The sequence below is a fragment of the Erpetoichthys calabaricus genome, chromosome 11 (genome assembly GCF_900747795.2).
Source record: "Erpetoichthys calabaricus chromosome 11, fErpCal1.3, whole genome shotgun sequence".
Classification (NCBI taxonomy): domain Eukaryota; kingdom Metazoa; phylum Chordata; class Cladistia; order Polypteriformes; family Polypteridae; genus Erpetoichthys; species Erpetoichthys calabaricus.
In genome coordinates, this window is record NC_041404.2 from 137,980,318 (window position 1) to 138,002,044 (window position 21,727).

Below are 21,727 nucleotides of genomic sequence, written 5' to 3' on the forward strand. Positions count from 1 at the left end.
TAAGAAAGATCCAAACCGCGACCGCTTGTTCAAGCTACGTCCTTTGATTGATCATTTATTTGAAGCATTTCAGTTGCCCTACATGCCAGGACCGTCAGTTGCAGTTGATGAAAGTTTATTGTCGTGGAAGGGCCGCTTACAGTTTCGACAGTATCTACCATTGAAAAGGGCACGGTTTGGTATCAAGATGTTTTGCTTAGCTGAGAATTCAGGTTACATTTATAGATTTCGTGTATACACTGGCAACTTGCACAACATTTAGTGGTCAATACTGCTTGAATAAATGTAAAAAATGTAAAAAAATGTAAAAAAGTAAAAAAACAAAAATTGTTCAGATTTCGCCTGGCTTGGGGAATATTTAGGGAGTTGGCGGTTAAAGGGTTAAGGAAATAGAAAGAACTAAGGGGTCTGAGTCGAGTTAATTAAAACTATGGCAAAAGAAGTTAATTAGCAGCAAAAACAGGTCACTAATTAAGAAGGTGTTTAGAATGAAAACCTGCAACCACTGCGGCCCTCCAGGACTGGAGTTCGACACCCTCGTTTCTAAAGGCACAGCACAAGTTCTGTAATTTGATCCCGACCTCAGTCTGGCCTAACAGTATGAATGAGCCCAATACGATATCCAAGACCAGACTCAGTGACAAAACGTGGACACCTCTGTCAATACAATTTAGAAAATGGACGCGAGAAGATACTCAGAATGCATAAAATGACTCGACTCCACTTCAATACCCAGCCCATCCCATCCGCTGTAAACAAATGTTTTACCCAAACAAGTGAATGTGAACATTAAAAGAGCACTTCACCCAAACGTGAGATTTGGTTATGTCACTTCAGTGGCATCACCCAGTGCTGGTAACCAAAGCTGAATTAAGACCCCCCCACAGGCCCCTAGGTGACTTGATGAAGAGAAGTTCTAACGCACAGTTGATGATGCTTGAAACAATGCCGCACACAGACACCCCGCCGTTTAATTCAGCACAGTAAACCACAATGGTGGACACTCAACCAGTGCATTTAGCTTTGGTCCATTTGGCAATTTTTACCCACAAACACTCAAGCTTAGCCGACCCCCGTCGTTTTACAGAGTGGTGGGTGTCACCCTCACTGATTCAGTCCAAAACACTAAAATTATGGGCAGTCATATGGGTGCCGCGCCCCTCTGATGGTGACAGCTGGCATGGTCTGCCCCAAAAGTGATGCCACTGTGTTGATTACCACATGTGTGTGTTTTTGTTTTTGGTTTAAAATGATGGCCAAGAAAATCTTTAATCTCCTGTCTCCTTTGATAGAATGAAGCCAATAGTGACCAATGATGTAAAATGGCAAACAATATAAAAAACATCCCTGGGGGGAAACTCACGGTCCTCATGTTGCATAATTCACAAGTCCGTTATCTAGTCATCTGCTCACATCGTACATAACACAAGTATTATTTTGCTAATAAATTAATGCCTCTGGAAATGTCAGCATACAGCACGGGTCCCCAACTCCGGTCCTGGAGGGCCACAGTGGCTGCAGGTTTTCATTCTAACCATCTTCTTAATTAGTGACCAGTTATTGCTGCTAATTAACTTCTTTTGCCGTAATTATAATTAACTTGACTCGGACCCCTTTAGTTTGTTTCATTTTCCTTAATTGGCAGCCAAACAATAATGAGACACAAAACAAGCCATCACACGACCAGCTCACCTGTACCCGTCACACAATATGTGGAAATAAAGAAAGGTGACGGCGGTCTCAGTAAGTTTGATCTCTCAGGTCACCAAAACATTTGGATGTTGTCCTTAGAAAAAAGGGAAAATCAACCATTTTGGAAATGTCCGCTGTGGCAGAATGAGGGCAGCAACAAGCCACGGAATTAAACAACGGGTTTAATGAACAGCAAGAATCGCCTTCTCATTAGTAAAGTGGTTGGAGTTTGAATGCCCAATTTAGCTGGTCATCCGTCGGCTCATTTCACATCTTATTTCTGATTTGCTGAAGTTTAATGATGAAAAGAATCAAAAAAAATGGGGCTATTAAAATGAAGGGAAAAAAAGTGAATTAGCAGTGAAAACTGATTAGGAAAAGGGTTAGAATGAAAACCTGTAGCCACTGCAGCCCTCCAGGACCAGAGTTGGACACCCCTGATTTATGCCATTTGTCCTATTTTATGTAAGTCTAGCTTGATTATTGTCTTAATGTTCTGCATTTCATGTGCTTTTAAACTGGTTGGAGTGAAAATGGCTAGAGTTTGATGTTCCAATTCAGCTGGTCATCCGTCGGCTCGTTTTTGTTTGGCTGTCATTTATTGAAGAAGCGAATCAATTCAGTGGACTGAATCCTTAAAAAGAGGGCAATGAAAATGAATAGAAAAAGGAGTTCATTAGCAGTGAAAACTGATTAGGAAAAGATTTAGAATGAAAACCTGCAGCCACTGCGGCCCCGAGTTTGACAGCTGTGGCACGCAGCATAAAAAGGCAACACAAATCACAATCGGAAACTCTGAACTGAAGAAAGGACTCTTGACCAATGGGTGTGGAGGAGAGCTAGATCTTCAATTTCAAAACTCCATCCCACATGACTTGTAATTTTTTTTTGTCCCTTTTTATGCTGTGTGCTTTTCTTTCCAGACGTATTAAACAATTAATATTTCAGCAAAAAAATGCATGTGTTTTGCATGTTGAGAGCAAACAACTGGATAACAGACATGTGGATTATGCTAGAAGAGTAACATGAAAGTTTATCTTCCCCCACATGGGACATTTTCCGTTGTACAGCATTGTATTCTACCATAAATTCAGCCATTTTCATTATCCACGATAATGCAAGTTTAAACATTTTTCTAGGCCATTACTACGAATCATATGGGAAAACAAAAAAACACGTTTGGATGAAGTATCCCTTTAACTCCTCTCAGTGACCACAAACACTTACTGATACACCAAAGCGTGATCAAGACCAAAGGCCTACCTTGTTCAATCTGCCGGTAAGATTAACAACAATTTTGCCAGCTCTATGATCATCGATTATCTCGAACTCGCCAATATAACCTGATGGGAGTAAAAGAAGAAAAAAAGAAAGTTACATTTGAAAAATAAAGCACTGGAGTTGTCACGGTGCTACCTAACCAGCTCCCTCAGTCACAGCTGATAATCACAAAACCAAGGACGGTGTGAATGCTGAAGTCGAAAAACGGGAAAAACACCAATTTAAAAATAAAAAGCAATTTCTTTATTCTTGGCGAGTTAAAAAGACAGACTGCCCTGCCCTCCACCCCAGCTCAATCAAATGATTTGGGTTCAGACAGACTTCCCTAAAAGAAAAAATGTTCTCTCTCTTATCACCTAGCTTGTTCATTAACAAAGAGAAAAGACGTAGCAGTTCATGTTGAGGTCATACCTAGATTACGGTTACATCCTGATTTATTACATACAGGAGTATCCCAAAATAAAGAGCCACCAGGCACGCGCATTCCTAAGGAATACGCCCTTCTCAGTACACACACAAGACCAATTTAAGCAGTTTCTTATAGTTCATTACATTAGTTATAAAGAGATTACATTCTTATAGCTTTAATATCTTCATTACATTATAATTGGTTAGATTAATAATCCTTATTTATTCATTCATAAATGACATTTTGTCATATTTAAGAGTAAAGAAAACAATCACATTGATTTATTATATCACATGGTGTTCTGTTAGTATCAAGAGGTCAGCATTTTCTCATAAAAGAATGTTAGTCATATAATTCTGTGCACAAGCTTAATTCTTTTTCTACCTAAAAGAACAAATTCATATAGAAGTAATAAATCCTATAACTCTCTGCAGCATGATTAATACAAAATAAAGTCATTGGTATTTGTGAGTTAAATACTTATAATCATCTGCGGTGGGCTGACGCCCTGCCCGGGGTCTGCTTCCTGCCTTGCGCCCTGTGTTGGCTGGGATTGGCTCCAGCAGACCCCCGTAACCCTGTAATTGGGATATAGTCATTACAGTTATAATCATTACAGTTAATAATGTTTTTTTTCTTCTTTCTTAATGGCCACAGGCAGGAGGAACACAATGTCTCACTCCGGTGGGCAGCTGTGTAACAAATATGAACTGATGGGCGCAAGGGGCGACACCGCTAACCTATCAAATTAGGTTGGGGTGGGACTACTGATTAAGGGTCTGCGGAAAATCCCAATTTCTATGGCACTTCCCAGGGATCCAAGGCATGAAATAACATGAACCGAATATCCAAATGCACACCAGAGAACAGAGAGTCAAAATGAAAACTACACAAAAGTACAAATATAAAGCACTTTCTAAAAGTAAAATGGTATCCATCAAGGGGAAGCCTAACATGAAATCCAACTACGAAACTAGAGACCCACAGCTTTTGAACAATAACTATATACAAGTATATAATATGTCACTGTTGTTACCCTCTAAATTCTGAATGTGTATTTAAACACATCTGAATTAATTTATGACATTTATGCTGCACTTATCTAACCAACTCAAATCACTTTACACAGACGGTGGGGAGCCACTACACCCAAGGATGGTGCGGATGATAGAGCTAATGTGTGGTGAGTGTAAGGTACCAAAGGGGTTAAGAGAACCTGTTAACCAATTACAGACTACGGATGATTAGGAGATGGATGGAGGGATGGATAGATAGATGTGAAAGGCACTATAAGAGAGACAGATAGATACTTTATTAATCCCAAGGGGAAATTCACATACTCCAGCAGCAGCAGCATACTGATAAAAATATTAAAGAGTAATAAAAATGCAGGTATAACAGACAATAACTTTGTATAATGTTAATGTTTACCCCCCCCCCCCCCCGAGTGGAATTGAAAAGTCGCATAGTGTGGCGGATGAACGATCTCCTCAGTCTATCAGTGGAACAGGACGGTGACAGCAGTCTGTCGCTGAAGCTGCTCCTCTGTCTGGAGATGATCCTGTTCAGTGGATGCAGTGGACTCTCCAAGATTGACAGGAGTCTGCTCAGCACCCATTGCTCCGCCACAGATGTCAGATTGTCCAGCACTGTGCCTACAATAGAGCCTGCCTTCCTCACCAGTTTGTCCAGGCGTGAGGCGTCCCTCTTCTTTATGCTGCCTCCCCAGCACACCACCACGTAGAAGAGGGTGCTCGCCACAACCGTCTGATAGAACATCTGCAGCATCTTATTGCAGATGTTGAAGGACACCAGCCTTCTAAGGAAGTACTATAGAGTAATCAGTGCCATGGTGGGCAATTTAGCCAAGATGTTGGGAAACACTCAATGCCCAGGGATATTTTATTACCACAGGGAGTCAGGACCCTTGTTTTATGTCTCATCTAAACAACGACAGCAGTTTTTACCAGTTACTGCTTAGCTTGTGCTCTTTTTTTGTGAATCCCAATGCCCAGGTGCAGTAAGAAGCCCAGATGGCCTCACTAACACCCTTGGAACATATGTGGCAAGCTGGAATGGAAACCAAAAGAGCTCTTCTAATCTTAACCATTTCCAATTCCCCAGGCCCACACAGCAGGGCCTGACAGGACACCCACCCCTTAAAGACGCAAAGGCACTCACCATGCTTCATCATCACGGTGAGAAAGCGTACAATGACTTTAGAGCAGGGCCGGAGCAGGACTTGGCGCTTGCCTCGTTTCTCTGCATTGTTGATGCTTTTAAGCGCATCGGCGAGGACATTCATGCGCACCATGTTGCCTGGGGAGAAAAGAAAAAAAAACACATTAAAAACAAATTCATCACAAACTTTGACACGTTTTCGAAAATAAAAGATCCGGCCCACCCAATTTTTTTTTTTTTCCCCTCCCATCACACAGGGTCAAAGTGCATGGATTTGGACTGTGCAATGGAAACCAGCGTCACCAGAAGAAAGGCACGTCACAAAAACGGGGAGCACACGTCATGCGTATACGGAAAAGACCACCTCAGGAATTCAAAACTGGAGGCACATGTGGTTTCGTTGGGGCTTGGTGATGTGACCTGCTGGTTAAGAAATCCAAATTCAGGGGCCACTGGGGGGGTCAAACCCACCAACTCATTCTACACCACACCAAAAAAATGCAAGTAATAAAGAAAGGTTGCTGTACCACAGAGGGGCACACACCGCAGCACATTACTGCAATAAAGATGTCTTCTAACCATTCTGACAAGGCTGTTGACATGATCATAAATCAGCGGTCTCAAACTGGCTGCAGATTTTCATTCTAACCCTTTTTGTAATTAGTGGCCTATTTTTTGCTGCTAATTCACTTCTTTTGAATTCCTTAATTTGAATTGACTTGCTCCCGAAGACCCCCAACTCCTTAATCGTTTCTTTTTTCTTAATTAGCAGCCAAACAATCATGAGATTCAAAATGAGCCAAAACAACTGGTGTCCATCACACAACATCTGAAATTAAAGAAAGGTGAGGGTTTCAGGAATGTTATTCTGCTCGGGACCCCCAAAACATTTTAGCAGTGCTCTTAGAAAAGAGAAAATCGAAATGTCGCACTATGGGAGCAGCAACAAGCCATGAAATTAAAAAAAGTTTAACTGACAACAAGACCTGGCGCCTCATGAAGCAACTGGTGAGAGATTTGAGGCCCTGACTTAGCTGGTCTTCTGTTGCCTCCCTCACTCCACATGTCATTGAAGGAAAGAAATGAGGCAATTCAGGGGAACAAATCTTTAAAAACAAACCCATTGAAATGAAAGGAAAATGAGTTAATTAGAAGCAAAAACAGGTCACCAATTAAGAAAAGGGTTAGAATGAAAACCTGTGGCCACTGCGGCCCTCCAGGACCGGTTTGAGACCACTGTCATAAAGTACTCATCCCAGTCCACCAAACTGAGTCGACAGATAGATACTTTATAGATCACGAGGGAAATTCAAGAAATAACTGGGGGCTCTGTGATCTTCCTTTAACACTGATACCCGGGAACCCATCTTGTGAAATTACTCTTGATGTACAAATTCTAATAAAACTTGAAATATGGAAGGCGAAATGTCAAAAGAACCCAAGGAGGCTGCGAAGCTGCTCTCTGACATGCCACCTTTTCTAAAGCACAGAGACGAGGCCCCGCGTAGCCCCCGAAATGCATTAACGTTCAACTAAAATGCAACTCTGCCCTCTGCAAGACCATCCGGCGACTTCAATAAGGCCAAAGTGCTACAACACCGCGAAGGCAACACATGGTGACCGTGACGGCTCGCCAGGTTCACGGCGTTACAGCAGCAGGCCGCAGCCGAAGATGGGACTCTCGGCTTCTTCAAGGGGAAGGAGGCACAACGAAAGGAGACCGAGGAGTAACACCGCAACTCACGTACGTGTCGTGTTAACGAGCAACACCCTCAACAAACCCGACGGCCCTCCAAATCTGCCTCTGCGCCAATTTATAACAGGCTCGCTGGCTCAGGGCGTGCGTCGGGATCCTTAAAAAATAATAAAAAAAAAAAAAAAAAGGCTGGCGGGGGATGAGTGCCTGTACCCCCCATAACACGATACGTGACTTTTCTATAAATTGGCGACGGCGCTTGCATCACAAACTCGGGGAACTCAAAAGAGCGGGATCCGGTGCTTACGGTTCTAATCACAGCGCCCTACAAAAGTCAGGGATGCACAAGATATTAAAAAGATTCAAAACACACAAGCGGCATCGCCAACCTTACCAGCTCTGCAATATGGCGGAAAGAGGAAGGAGAGAGGGCGCACGCGCCGATTTCGGGGGCAAGCGTAGGCACGTCGTGACGTTAGGGGCGGGACTTACAATTGGAAGGGGCGCTCAATCGAGAATGGAAGCTCAAGAGCGAGCGCTGCGTCTGAAATTGGCTCTACGTCTAAACGCGAAGCCGCTCGAAACAGATGACTGACGTTGTTGTGCAGGTATTCTATGTTGCAATGTTTGTTACCTTAAAACTCACCTTTACCTTTGGGAACGTGCGCTTAAGACCAGTGACGTGCGGTGAGGTTCATGGCTGGTGACTCCTTCAGAGTCAGATTTACAAATATATGAACCTCAAAGAGTCGCTGAATCAATTGACGTGACTGCTGGTTATGTTTCATATCTCATCAGCATTCTTTACACACACATATTTGGCTAAGAAAGAACGTTACATTTATAGCGGCCGGAGACAGCGCATTTACTCCGCACCCTCCATGTGTTCTAAATTTGCCGTTGCGATTCCACAGTTCATACTCATTCAATACAAATGAAAGTGTAGAGTGGTGTACAAAAATGGATTTCAGTTTTGACCTTGAAATATTTAGTTGTTTTTAAAAGCTTTTAATTTTGATGTTTTAATCAATTTTAATACAGACTGTTCAAGAAAAACAAAAGAATATTTTTTGAAAAGAAGGTCAAAATGTAGTTTTTAAATATTGGATTGCTTTTTTTCTTAGTCTGATCCCATTCTTTATAAAATTAAAAACCGTTTATGGGCTTACCTTTATCCAACCATCATCCAACCCGCTATATCCTAACTACAGGGTCACGGGGGTCTGCTGGAGCCAATCCCATCTAACACAGGGCGCAAGGCAGGAACCAAACGCCGGGCGTGCCGCCCGCTTACCGTTTTTTGTAAGTGAAGTCCACACACCTGTCCTTCTCCATGAAAATCTCCGTTACTTTCTTGTAAAAGTCCTCCTTATTTTCCTTTAGTTTTAAAAATCTTAATCTTCCATTTTGGCAGTCAATAGGAACCAAAAATCAAACTAAACGGCCCGCTGCAGCGCACTTGACTTTCTGATGTCGCTAACTGATCGGCGCCTCTGCGGAGAAGAACAGGAGACACGAGCGCCCCCTTCAGGACGACACGGTATTGTCTGCCTCACCCTGTGCCTTCTCACTGCTGTTTTATGTCCGATCAGCAAACTAAATACGTCACACCCATCCATTAAAGATATTAGGCAGGCTGTGGAAAGGTAGGGTGTATAATAAACGTGTCTGCCGACCTTATATTGGCGACATACAGAGAGACAGCGACAGGCACGCGCCACTCGCAGGCATCACCCCGTCAGTGTGTGAGGAGAGCGCAGTCCGAGGGGAGGCGAGACTCGTCGCTGCTGCACCTCGCGTTTCTCCGCTGTATCTGAACAGGAAATGCGCACATTTAGCGATTTTGACTGTAAAAATGATCAAAGTTATTGGAATCATACAGAAAAGAAATTTATAGCACAGAGCAGTGGGCGCCTTTATATTTTATGTTCTCATTATTAGTTCTTTTACTTTTCATGATGACCAGTGAGGCTCTGCCTCCCGTGACGTCACGTCCCTATCTATCTGACATGCATGTCCTGATCCATGGGTCCCTTCGGGGTCTGTTCTGTCGCCCCGTTTGCATACCCTCTACAACTGCGATCCTGGGGTCTCACTATGGCTGCAGGTTTTTTGTTTACTGGACTCCTAGGCAAATTAATTGAGCGGTTACTGTCCTGCAGGGGCGGCCTTAGGCATCTGCAAACAGTGCAACTGCACAGGGCCGCCACGCCAACATCCATATACACTAAGCCGCCAACAAGTAGCCATCCATGGAAAGCACGCAAGACAGCCACGCCCACCAACTCGGACGCAACGCCTCGGAAAACGCGCCGTCATTTCTGTTTGTCTGTGCTACAGTCCACATGCACCTCTGAGCCACGTTGACTTTTTGGTTACGACGCACGGCCGCGTGCACCATAGCAAACTGTTTTACACGCTACATACAGCAATTCACATCCGCGACAAACATGCGTCTTCTTAGATGGTCCTGCAGGAGCACGGAAAACGTTTCCCCGCCCACCAACACTCCTTATTCCCCGGCCCGCGTCCACCCTCGCTCTCTAGGCATTCCCACTGCCTGCTCATGTGCCCGGGCGCTACAACTCACCGACCACCCCGTAAGTCGCTTTCGTCTGTGCTAGGAGTCCCCATGCACCTCTGAGCCACGTTGACTTTTCATTATTCTTTTCGGTTACGACACTCGACCGCGTCCACCATCGAAAACCATGGGAAAGGAACAACAAAGCCCCGCCCAGAAACTCTACCCCTCCTCCCACGTGATCGGGAACGCACCTCAGAGCACCGCCCGCCAACTCGAACAGCTCATCAAACACATACTGTACTCACTCGCTTTGGTCTGTGCTGCGGTCCAAATCCAGCTGTAAGCCGCGTTGACTGTTCATTTTGCCCTCCATGGCCACCGCTTCAAATGTTTTTCATGGAAACAACACTTCTGTCAATGTTATACAGATTCCTCCATCAGGTAACTGCACGCGCTGCACTGAATGGATCAACGTGTGTCTACCCGGCGCCGAGAGGCGTGGGTAAGCCGTTGAACCCCATTCGTGATGGGGACCGGGGCTTGCAATTGTTCCCCACGAACGAGGAATTCCCAGTAAGTGCGGGTCATACGCTCGCACTGATTACGTCCCTGCCCTGTGTACGCCCCCCCTCACTACTACCATGGTCTGGCGACTTGGTGGATTATATATAGAAAAGCAGCCGGAACCGCAAAGAACAATGAAAAGTCAACGTGGATCAGAGGTGCATGTGGACTGTAGCAGAGACAAAAGCGAATGAGGCGCTGTTTGGAAAATGAACTGTCAACGTGACTCACCGGTGCAAAGAGGAAAACAACTCCGGTGACGAGTTGGGGGTGGGCACATGAGCAGGTAGTGCGTACTGAACTAGCATGACGGAGGGGGCGCAATGGGCGTCCTTCCCCTCTCCTCCCATTCCGTCCTCCACGCCCGAGCAGGAGGAGAAGGCACGATGGCGGTCCTCCTGTTTTCAGTCACGGACAATTGTATGTTGGTTTGTAGCGTGCATTGTTACAATGTTACTTTTCTTGGTGGTTTATTAAATTATCCATCCATCCATTTTCCAACCCGCTGAATCCGAACACAGGGTCACGGGGGGTCTGCTGGAGCCAATCCCAGCCAACACAGGGCACAATGCAGGAACCAGTCCCAGGCAGGGTGCCAACTGAACACCAGCAAAACCAAGGAACTGGTGGTGGATTTTAGGAGACCCAGGCCCCTCATGGACCCCGTGATCATCAGAGGTGACTGTGTGTAGATGGTGCAGACCTATAAATACCTGGGAGTTCAGCTGGATGATAAACTGGACTGGACTGCCAATACTGATGCGCTGTGCAAGAAAGGACAGAGCCGCCTGTACTTCCTTAGAAGACTGGCATCCTTCAACATCTGCAGTAAGATGCTGCAGATGTTCTATCAGATGGTTGTGGCGAGTGCCCTCTTCTATGCAGTGGTGTGCTGGGGAGGCAGCATTAAGAAGTAGGATGCCTCACGCCTGGACAAACTGGTGAGGAAGGCAGGCTCTATTGTTGGCATAGAGCTGGATGGTTTGACATCCGTAGCAGAGCAACGGGCACTCAGCAGGCTCCTATCAATTATGGAGAATCCACTACATCCATTAAACAGTGTCATCTCCAGACAGAGGAGCAGTTTCAGCGACAGACTGCTGTCACTGTCCTGCTCCACTGACAGACTGAGAAGATCATTCCTCCCCCAAACTATGCGACTCTTCAATTCCACCAGAGGGGGTAAACGTTGAACATTATTCAAGTTATTGTCTGTTTTTTACCTGCATTTTTTATTACTCTTTAATTTAATATTTTTTGCTGCTGGAGTATGTGAATTTCCCCTTGGGATTAATAAAGTATCTATCTATCTATCTAACCCATCGCAGGACACACACACACACAAGCACCCACTAGGGCCAATTTAGAATCGCCAATCCACCTAACCTGCATGTCTTTGGACTGTGGGAGGAAACCCACGCAGACACGGGGAGAACATGCAAACTCCACACAGGGAGGACCCGGGAAGCGAACCTCAGGTCCTCAGGTCTCCCAACTGCGAGGCAGCAGCGCTACCCACTGCGCCACCGTGCCGCCCACGGAAGAAATCAAAATATAAAAAGGAGTTTAAAAAAAAAACCCCAGAAACATAACAAGGGTCTCAACAGTCCAGTCTTGCAGAAAGCAGGGGGTCTTCTGACAGACGGGACTCCCCCACTACATTCCAGTGGTTGCCGTCAGGTCGCGGGTTCAAGGCTCCTTTCGAGACCCCCTGCTACTAATCACTTTTAATAAAGACCCATAGGCTTAAACCGCAGGAGGAGAACGTTTAGTTTTGATTTGTGATCATCCCAAGTGTCCCGTTTCCTGCTGTGTTTTATTTGTACTCAGATTCTATTTCATGGCCATCTTCTTCTTTAATGTTATGTTGTGATCTCTCTTGGGACAATAACATCAAATTCAATTTGATTTGACTTGAATTGTGGTCTGTTTGCATATTGTCACGCATGCACGTCTGAGTACCACCTGATTGGCTCTGCTCAGGACACCAGGGGGCGCTAACGGTCTTGTTCAGAGGCCACGCCCCCATCATCTCCACAAGTCCCGCCCCTGCTGGCCCAGAGCTTATAAAAGCGGCCATTTCTGGAAGGTGGCGTCTCACTTGTGACCTTGATTACTGTCACCGAAGCCCCCCGTGTGACCAGGGGAATTCCAATCGGTGACATGTGGGAGAGTCTGAGTGTTGGGATGCGGGCTTCATTACTGGGGTCCCTCTTAGAGTGCATATTATGAGGTCTGCTCCTGGTTTGATTGGGGGGCCTTGTCGACAATATGGGGGGGGGGGGGCCTGTATTGGTGAGTCACCCTCATCGCTGTCTCAGGAACTGTGAGTGAGGGTCACTGTGCCACTCAGCTGGCTTGTCATGGAGAGTGAAGGCCGATACGGACAAATGATGGAAACGTCGACTCGAAACCTGAGAGCTGAATGGAAACCATTCATGAATTCCAGTAGAGGACTTCTGGGGCGAGATGGCGGCACCAACACCATCGTCGATTACGTCTTTTGTTCAAGACCCACACAAAGCCCAAGGTAGGAAGAAAAAGAAACGCTCAGCCAGCCGACGAAGGTGTTGGCGTAGTGAGGTCCCACCCTGGTGCCCACTGCAGCCCCTCTGGAAAAAGTGACCAAAAGGAGGGGGTGGGTGAGGGGGGACCACTGCTGCCAGTGGGATGAGGATATTCAATTTGGTGGTCCTGGAGTGGACGTCTGTTGAAATGGAGACCATTAAGTTGATCTGAAAACACAAACAAGGCATCTCGATAATGGCCGTCACTCCTTGACTGACGGATTATTAATTTATTCTTCACAGAGAAGTGCAGGCAGGGTGGAGAAGAGTGTCAGGAGTGACTTGTGACAGACGGGTATCAGCAAGAGTGACAAGGAAGGTCTACAGGAGACCAGCTGTGTTATGTGGGTTGGTGACGGTGGCACAGGGGACAGAGCTGGAGGTGGCAGAGTTAAAGATGCTAAGATTTGGGGGTGACGAGGATGGATAGGATTAGAAATGAGGACATTAGGGGGTCAGCTGAAGTTGGTCAGAGAGGCGAGATGGCGTTGGTTTGGACCTGAGCAGAGGAGAGATGCTGGGTATACTGGGAGAAGGGTACTAAGGATAGAGCTGATGGGTGAGGGGAGAAGAGGAAGGCCTAAGAGAAGGTTTATGGATGTGCTGAGGTGACAGAGCAAGATGACGAGGACAGGAGGAGATGGAACAAGATGATCTGCTGTGGTGACCCCTAACAGGAGCAGCCAAAAGAAGAAGATCGGACTGCAAAGCCCCACTTTCAGCAGCCTTTCCTTCAGTTGTTCTAATGGTCAACTCCCTCAGCCTGTCTCAGCATGGGAAAGGTCCGGTCCGGTCCAGTCTGATCATGTCGGGGAGCACACACTGGTTCAGCTCTTTGCTGCACCCACCACACGACAAAACAGTTCAGGATTCCAGTTGGCAGCCCCCCAGGCAGACATGTGGTCCAGTCCCACACTGGAAATGACCCTCCATCTGCCACAGTCGGGTGATAAATGGGCATCCCCTTGGCCTGGTCCAGCCGCTCAGCTCCTCAACAATGAGGGTCCTGTGTGCAGGGTCACCCTCGGGTAATCGCGCCACATGGCCGCAGTGCAGGTAATGTTCCTCATTCGGTAAAGGTGCTATATAAATAAAGAGTATCCTTATTCATTTGTGATGTGCTCGTGCCGATTGGTCATTGCATTCGCACCACTGGAGCCCATCATTCTGTTCACTTGGGGGGGGGGGCATTTGTAAAGTTCAGCTTTGGGTTCAAAAATGTTTCTGTTTCAAGGGGAACAAAACTCAAAGGTTTCCAAAGTTCAGTTGTTGTTGATGAATTTCTTTGCATCCGATTGAGATGAGGAGAGCAGAAGGTGAAGCAGAATTCCAGACTGAACTCGCCATAAACACACGAGGACATCGAAACAAAAAGGCCAATCAAAGAAATTCATCAAACGACAGAAGCCTCGACAAGTCGCCACCTACTGGCCGTACAGCCGAATGACGTGCGGTGAGCACAGCAGTTCCCGTCTTGGTGACTCCGGCGTGCTGTCTGCATGTTCTCCCCGAGCTCTGACGGGTGTCGCAGTCTCAAGTTCCCGAATGGTGACATTCCTATTCGTTTGGCCCATCGTGTGTCCGGCGATGGCTTCATTCTGAAGGCCACGATGAATCGGCCCCCTCAAGAAACTTGTCGTTCTGCTGGCTTTGCACCATGAAGGCCGTTTTGTGTGAAACTGAAGATTTCTCCCTGATTGGCTTGAGAGAAGACGGTGAACTGGACCTGACCAGGACAGAAGAAGAAGAAGAAGGGGATAGGCAATGGCGTGAGAACAGGAGGACATCGCAGTGTGTGGGGCGAGAAACGAACGCCTTACAGGTTCTCAGTTGGCTTTTCCACTAAAAACGCCCACCCGATCCCCGTGTCACCTGCAAGAGAGAAAGGGCGACTCCGAGCTGCTGGCCTCAGAGGCAGATCCTCAAAGAAAAGGCCACACGTGAAAGTGGGGACTAAAAAGAAAAGGACAAACTGGATACAAGAACATCGACGTTGGACAGCAGAGGACTTGAGAAGCGCGTCGTGGTCGGCGTCCTGCGGCTTTGGAGCTGCTAATGCAGAACTCGATGTCACCCACAAAGAACGGCAATAAGAGCGCGCTGGGCGACACACTGGCATCATAGTGCAGGCATGAAGGAGATGTGCGCGTGCGCGAGCACATGGACTGACATGCACACCCACCCAGACCCTGAGGAGGACTAGAAGGGAATGTTTGAGACAACATTAAATAAATAAACGCGGTGGTGCAGCTCCGTACCCAACCCCAAACCCGCTGTTTTCATGGCACTTTCAGGTGGGTCGCATTTTGTCGCACTAGTTAGAAAGGCAGGCGACTATGCCCGCTCGCTGTTTGTATAGGCACCCCTGCCACTGGAGATGTGCTGCCAGCTCATACTTTGGGTGACACATCCCTGGCTGGTGTCATTTGTTAGCGTCGTTCCAGTGCTGTGGAATGTGACAGTGTATTAACACTAACAGCATGCAATGTGAGAACAGATCATTAAATGTGTCATGAAATACTTTTCTGTTGCTTCCTTCTGAATGCATTTAGTGATTTCAATAATATTATACCGCGGTGGGCTGGCGCCCTGCCCAGGGTTTGTTTCCTGCCTTGTGCCCTGTGTTGGCTGGGATTGGCTCCAGCAGACCCCCGTGACCCTATAGTTAGGATATAGCGGGTTGGATAATGGATGGATGGATAATATCATAATTTGCGCGCAGTCTTACCTCGGAGTACTCGGAAATTGATGAGCGTTGGGTTGAGGGGTGCCCCTTGCTCTTTCATGTTATGAGGGGTGGGTCCCCTTTAGCCATTTCGCGCTGTGATCGGAATTTGAATCAAACGTAAAACGTTCAGGGGCTTAGCGATATCATTCTCGTACAGGTTAAAAAAGCCTTTCATGCTCGTCCCCTCCCGATGCCGCTTGTTCTTGAGCCTCTGAAGCCCACCCTCCAGACGTCCCTGCTCCCATAAAACAAAGTACGCGACGGCTGTGTTGTCAAAGCGAGTCCCATCGCAAGTGTAGCCGGCGAAGTCAAACAGGTAACGGAAGACGGCGCTGTAAACAAGCAGCCAATCAGAGCGGCGCTCGAGGTTTGCGCTGCCTGCTCGATGGCGTAGGTGCGCCGCTGAGGCTGTCTGTCACCAGGGCAACGCGTCGACGCGTCAATCAGGCAGTCGGCTCGGTGAGGAGGTGAGTTAAGTTCCTTATTTCTATTTCAAGGGGGGGAAAATAAAAACAAAAAAAATTTAGTGAATTTCTTTGGGAAATTTGCTTCAGAATAAGACGAGGACAGCAGAAGGTAAAGCGGAATTCCAACCTGAGCTTACTAGAAACTCACGACTGAATGGAAAATAAAAAAATCAATAAAACGAATTCACGCAATGACGAGAAGCCTCGTGAAGTAACGAACGAATAAAACAGAAGTCGCCACTCAGTGGCCTTACTGCTAATGACACCTTAGTCATTTGGTTGTCACGTCGCAGCAGTTCCTGTCTTCGTGACTCCGGCGTGCAGTCTGCTTGTTCTCCCCGAGCTCTGACGGGTGTCGCAGTCTCAAGTTTCCGAATGGTGGCGTTCATTTGGCCCATCGTGTGTGAGTGGGCCCGGCGATGGCTTGGTTCCTGTCAGACAACACCACAAAAAAATGGGATTCACAAATGCATGGATTGATATTTTAGTTGGGGGTGCACAGTAGTAAATACCGCTGCCTCACAGCTCCAGAGCTCTGGGTTCAAATGTCCTGCCTTTGTGGAGTTTGCCCCTCGTTACTGTTGAGAAATGGGTCACGTGGAGGAGCCGGAAATGAACCTGGGGCCTCCGGGTCGATAAGAAAAAAAAAAAAAAAAAGTGGTTGGGGGTCTCATATCACACACTTTCTCTCCCAGCCCCCTCAGCTATGGCTGAATGAGTGCAGCCTGTGAGGCAGAGGCCTGACTGATGGCGCCCACCAGGATACGACTATGGAGCGGGTCCGGTTAAGGGGGCTTAGCAGACACACCAGTAAGAAATGAAGACGGGCTGTGTGGGGGGTGCGGTGGCGCAGTGCTTAGTGTTGCTGTCTCACAAATGCAGAGCCGTGACCACCGCCGGGTGTCCTCTCTGTGTCTGTGCTGATTCCCCTCTAGGGTTAGGGTCAGGGCTACTCTGGGAGGGTCTTAGGATTAATGGAGATTTTAAATTGGCCCAGGAGGACATTTCACAGACCAGAGGAGACCCTCAAGCTCGCTGGTTTAGCTGAAAGCTGAGCTGTCCCAGGAGTGAGTGAGTGCGCCCTGCCATTGATTCCTGCCTTACTCTTCATGCTGCTTGGATCAGCTGCAGCTCTAAGACCAGGGCATGGAATTTAGCAGGTTTGATCATAAATAGGTGGGTAAGTGAGTATTGGGGGGGGGGGGGGGTCTCTTTTGCTGGACCAGCTTCACTCCAGAGTCAGTTCCTGCTTTACTTCTGATGCTTCCAGTGGAGGTTCTGGCCTTTGTGACCCTGACCTGAACTGAGCAGTTTCAGTAATAGATGAATGGGTGGGAGTGCATGCTTGAATATTTCTTGTCCAGGGTGGGCTCCTACCTTGCTACTTATGCTTCCAGGATAGGCTCTGGCCTCCTGTGATCCCAAGCTAAATTACATGGGTGGGCAGGTGTCAGCACCTGCATGACCGTCCTTTCTTGCTGGACCAGTGTCCAGTCCAGGGTTGGTTCCAGCCTTCATGATGCTGACCTGGAATAAGCAGGTCTGATTATAAATACACCGGCAGTGCTACCCACCTAAGGCAGGTTGAAGTCAAATGAATCAATGTAGACCCCAGCGGTAACGTGTGCAGTGCACCATCCGTTGGAATGTATTCTGTAATGCATGTCAAATTAAAATGCATGGCACTTTCCGTTCCAACAGATGGCGCATCACAAACATCTGTAAGAACAAAATGCAGTACTACAAACATTTGTGATACACAATCTGTTGGAATGAACACGATCCACTTTCATCACACAATCTCAGCCATCTTTCTCCCGGGGTATGGACTGGCGCTGGGTGCCCAGAGGTGAATGAGTGAGCCCGTTGGGTGAAGACGTGTCCAGGGTAGTTTTCTGATTTTAGCAGATTATTAAGAGATGTGCAGGTTGCCATCATGGTGGGCTCATCTAGTGACCTTCTTGTCTGTGCAGGGCAGTTCCTCAGGATGCTTTACAATGCCAGGAGGCACTTGGGCATGTACCCTATTAGCTGTTAGTCTGCCCAGGGTGACACCCATCTGATGGCGTGACATGTCAGTTGTCTTTTCCCAGAATGCTTCATGGTTTCACCACATTGTGCCCACGGTTGAGGTGGCATGGGTCACATTTGGATTCATGGATGCTTTTTTTTTTTTTTTTTTTTTTTTTTCAGCTATGGCTGCAGATACCCCCAAAGCAGAGGTAATTGTGGGGCTCGGGCAGGGCAGCTACGTGGACGTCGTCCGCACCGCCGAGGGCAGCCATGTGACGCAAATCCGCGCGATTCCCTATTGGAAGCCACAAGCCGAGAAGCTGAAACCACTGGCATTGAAGGGGAGCCGTGCCATGCACCAGAGCACACTGAACCTCGAGGATGGACGTTCGGGGGCGGATTACACGACCACGCACAAATACGTAAGACCACCGGGGCGGGGGGGTGCATTTGAATTGAAGACCAATGAATGAGGAGGAGGGGCGGGTCTTTAAGTCAGAAGCTCAGATCTGCTTCAATGCACTTTACTTTCTGCCCTGGCACTGCCAGTTGTATTGCCCGGGCTCAAGTCTTTTTGTTGTTATTTACGTTAGTAGTGAGATTTGATTATTTTTTGTATTATTATTATTATTATTGAATTCTGGTTTAGTTTCCTTTTGATTCTTTGTATTGATTTGTGGTTTAGTTTACTGGGATTCTGTTGTCTGTCTGTGTCCTGTATGTAGAGCCTAAGGGGCGGAGCACTTGATGATGTCACGGTGGGGGGCGTGGTCAGTCTGCTGCTCTTTTCAATTTTGCCCTCAGAGTTTCCTTTGGTTTTGATCCTTTTATTATTTGGATGATTGTTGCACTAAGCAGCGCGTCTTTTATTTGTGTTATTTATTTTTGGACATTCTTTGAGCTGCCAAGTTTGGAATTTGTTATCATTCTTGAATTTTATACATTTGTTCTGAAATTCTTTTTGAAGAGTCTTTTGGTTTGCTCATTTTTTTAACAAATTATTCAACAATCAGGGTTTTGTTCTTTTGACATCGAGGCCTGCTTTGTAGTATTGTGGCCTTTTTTGGACTTCAGAGGCCGAAGATATCAGAGAGACGGCCCTCGTCAGCACGTTCTGAAGTCTCACTGTGTCTTCTTATTTTGTTTTAATTCCAGTTTTATTCAGGAAAGAACTGCAAAGAGGACCCCTCGAAGCCCCTGGTGATCAGACAGGCCCAGTGCAGCTCCCAGCACCACCGCTCACCAGGTCCGCTAGGCCCCCTGACTGAGGTGGAGCGCCACCAGTCGTACAGCAGAGAGGTCTTTGTGCCCAAGGAGGTCATACCGGTGCGTGAGTAGACAGAAAGGACAAAAACTAAGAGGCACGGCACAGGGTTTGGGGGGCCACGACTCGGGCAAACGACGTGCTCACCCGCGCCTCTCCCATTTGTCTCCCCTCTCCAGCGGCACGTGCTGCACTCCACTGGGCTGCACAATCGGAATCGGAGCCACGAAGGAAAGGCGATGAAGGAAGTGACGAACCCCCTGGGTGTCACCGAGAACTATGACACCACCTACTGCTCCGTGCACCATGGCAGACCGCCATCTGCAGGCACCGGTGTCACGGGCCACCCCACCCCCTGGCACACCCACGACGTCATCACAGGTAACACGAGGGGCCGCTCTGACCTGACAAGAGAGCCTGTGAGGTGTTAGGCTTCTTTAGAGAGATCTTTTAAATACACTTTTGACAAAAATTTGAAATCATTTTTTGTTGTTTAAATACGTTTTAATAAATATACAATACTTTTTAAAAATGTGCAATATATTTTTATCATGGTTTCATATTTTTTATTATCATTATGCTTCTTAAACATTATTAAACCCATTGGGATTAATAAAGTATCTATCTATCTATCTATCTATCTAAACCACCTTCAAAAAGTAACTAAATATTTAAAAATACATTTTTAAAAGAATTGCAAATGAATATTTTTTATCATTATGTTTATTCATAAATATTTCCGATACACTTAAAAATTTGTAACTTTATTTTAATGAATACATATTTTTAAGTAACTTTGTATATTTTTAATACTTTTTATTGTATTTATTTTTGTATCAGATTTTTAAAATAAGTAGTTTTATTAATGTTTACTAATTTTACAATATTACAATAAGTTATATATAAAAGACATATTTATAAAACTATTTTTATAATTGATAACATTTTTTACCATTAGATTTATTATTTTTACACAATTTTAAAAATAATTTTTATTGAATGTTTTGTATTTTTTTCATAAATATTTTAAATACATGCATTGTTTATCAAATATTTAAAACCATTGTTACTTAATAAGCATTTTTAAGTAAATTTAAATATTTCTCAATTTTATTGTATTTATTTTTATATCAGATTTTAAAAATAAATGTTTTAAGTAATTTTGTTATTAAATATTTATTAATTTTTTAATATTTAAAAAGTATAAAAATATATATTTCACATGCATTAAAAAAATCGAACTGTATATCTTACTTAAAATATTTTTTACCATTAGACTAATTAATAAATGTAAGTAGCTTTAAATCATTTTTCATTGTATTAATTTGTTAACGTTTAGTAATTTTTTGATTAAATATTTCTTATTCATTGACCCCCCCTTACCGTTTATGGTGGTCATGTGACGTACGTATCACGCCCTCCATCGCGGTCTCCACATTTCTGGACGTGTTTAGATATCGGCCTTCTCACCGTTTTAGGGGTCTGCGGCTCTCAAATCTCATTGATATTTTCAACCCCCCCCCCCTTTTCTTCTTCTCCTTGTGCAGTAAATATCGGGTCAAAGACCCCCCCCCCCCCCCCCGTGCGTCTTCAGCCCGTTGAGCGTTTAGGATTTTGTTCTGTTGTGTTACCCGTGTGAGTTTTGCACTCCGAGTATTAAACGCTGGACATTGTAATGGAGGTGAACTGCAAGGTGCCCCCCCCAGACACGACTGTTGGGTTACAGACGGCAGCCCCCCCCAGGGCTCACTATTTCCATGACTTCCGACTGGCCGAGTTGTGCCTTGACATGTTTGTGACCCAGTGGGCTGCCCATATGCGTGTTTCAGGGCTGGGGGGTCCTCATCGTTGCTCTACAACACACCGGCCCACTGAGTTCCACTTGTTGACCCCCTTTCTGTTCCCCCTCCCCATCTCCTACAGGAGAAGACCTGCAGCGGTCAACATGCCTGCCAAACTTCAAGAGAAAGTCAGGGGACCAGATACTGTGGTGGTCAAGAAGGTGGGAGAAGGACCATCAGGCACTGCGTCTCTACTAGGAGAGAAAAAGCCCACCATGAATTGAGGGAGCCCACAGCTGCTGCTGCCCGACCCTCCTGCTTACGCCTGGACCTGCACCTTCGATCAGCCGCCGGCTCTCCACACATGACCTTCAAATTCCAGGGACACCGAGAACGGCTTTGCGCTTCTGTGCTGTGCCAATGGGACGTCATGTTGGGGTTTTGAGGGGTCTGGGCTCCATTTTTTGAGTGGGTTTCTTCCAGGTCCTTATAAAGCCAGATCAGGTTCAAGCACTCCTAGGCTGGCTTAGCAAGCATCTCCCAGATCCCGTATTGGCTGA

General features: G+C 46.2%; 2 protein-coding genes across 3 annotated transcripts in view; one reads left to right on the forward strand and one right to left on the reverse strand.

The window, feature by feature from the left end:
* Nucleotides 1-21,727, reverse strand: part of rps15a (ribosomal protein S15a) — a 61,497-nt gene that overhangs the window by 17,158 nt on the left and 22,612 nt on the right. Inside the window, exons 1-3 of one of the 2 annotated variants that reach the window (XM_028814075.2) lie at nt 7,654-7,744; nt 5,564-5,701; nt 2,956-3,035 (exon numbers count right to left, since the gene is read on the reverse strand). In XM_028814075.2, coding sequence (XP_028669908.1) covers nt 2,956-3,035; nt 5,564-5,696 — 213 coding nt within the window. In that variant the 5' untranslated portion in view covers nt 5,697-5,701; nt 7,654-7,744. Of the gene's footprint in view, nt 1-2,955; nt 3,036-5,563; nt 5,702-7,653; nt 7,745-21,727 lie in introns of those variants that run through there. The other variant, XM_051933949.1, reaches the window with a different exon arrangement.
* On the forward strand, nt 16,176-21,624 carry LOC114660082 (uncharacterized). The gene is made up of 5 exons (XM_028812586.2): nt 16,176-16,218; nt 18,303-18,544; nt 19,278-19,448; nt 19,566-19,767; nt 21,310-21,624. Exons 2-5 carry the CDS (start codon nt 18,305-18,307, stop codon nt 21,423-21,425), a joined length of 729 nt encoding a protein of 242 aa, XP_028668419.1. The 5' UTR covers nt 16,176-16,218; nt 18,303-18,304; the 3' UTR covers nt 21,426-21,624.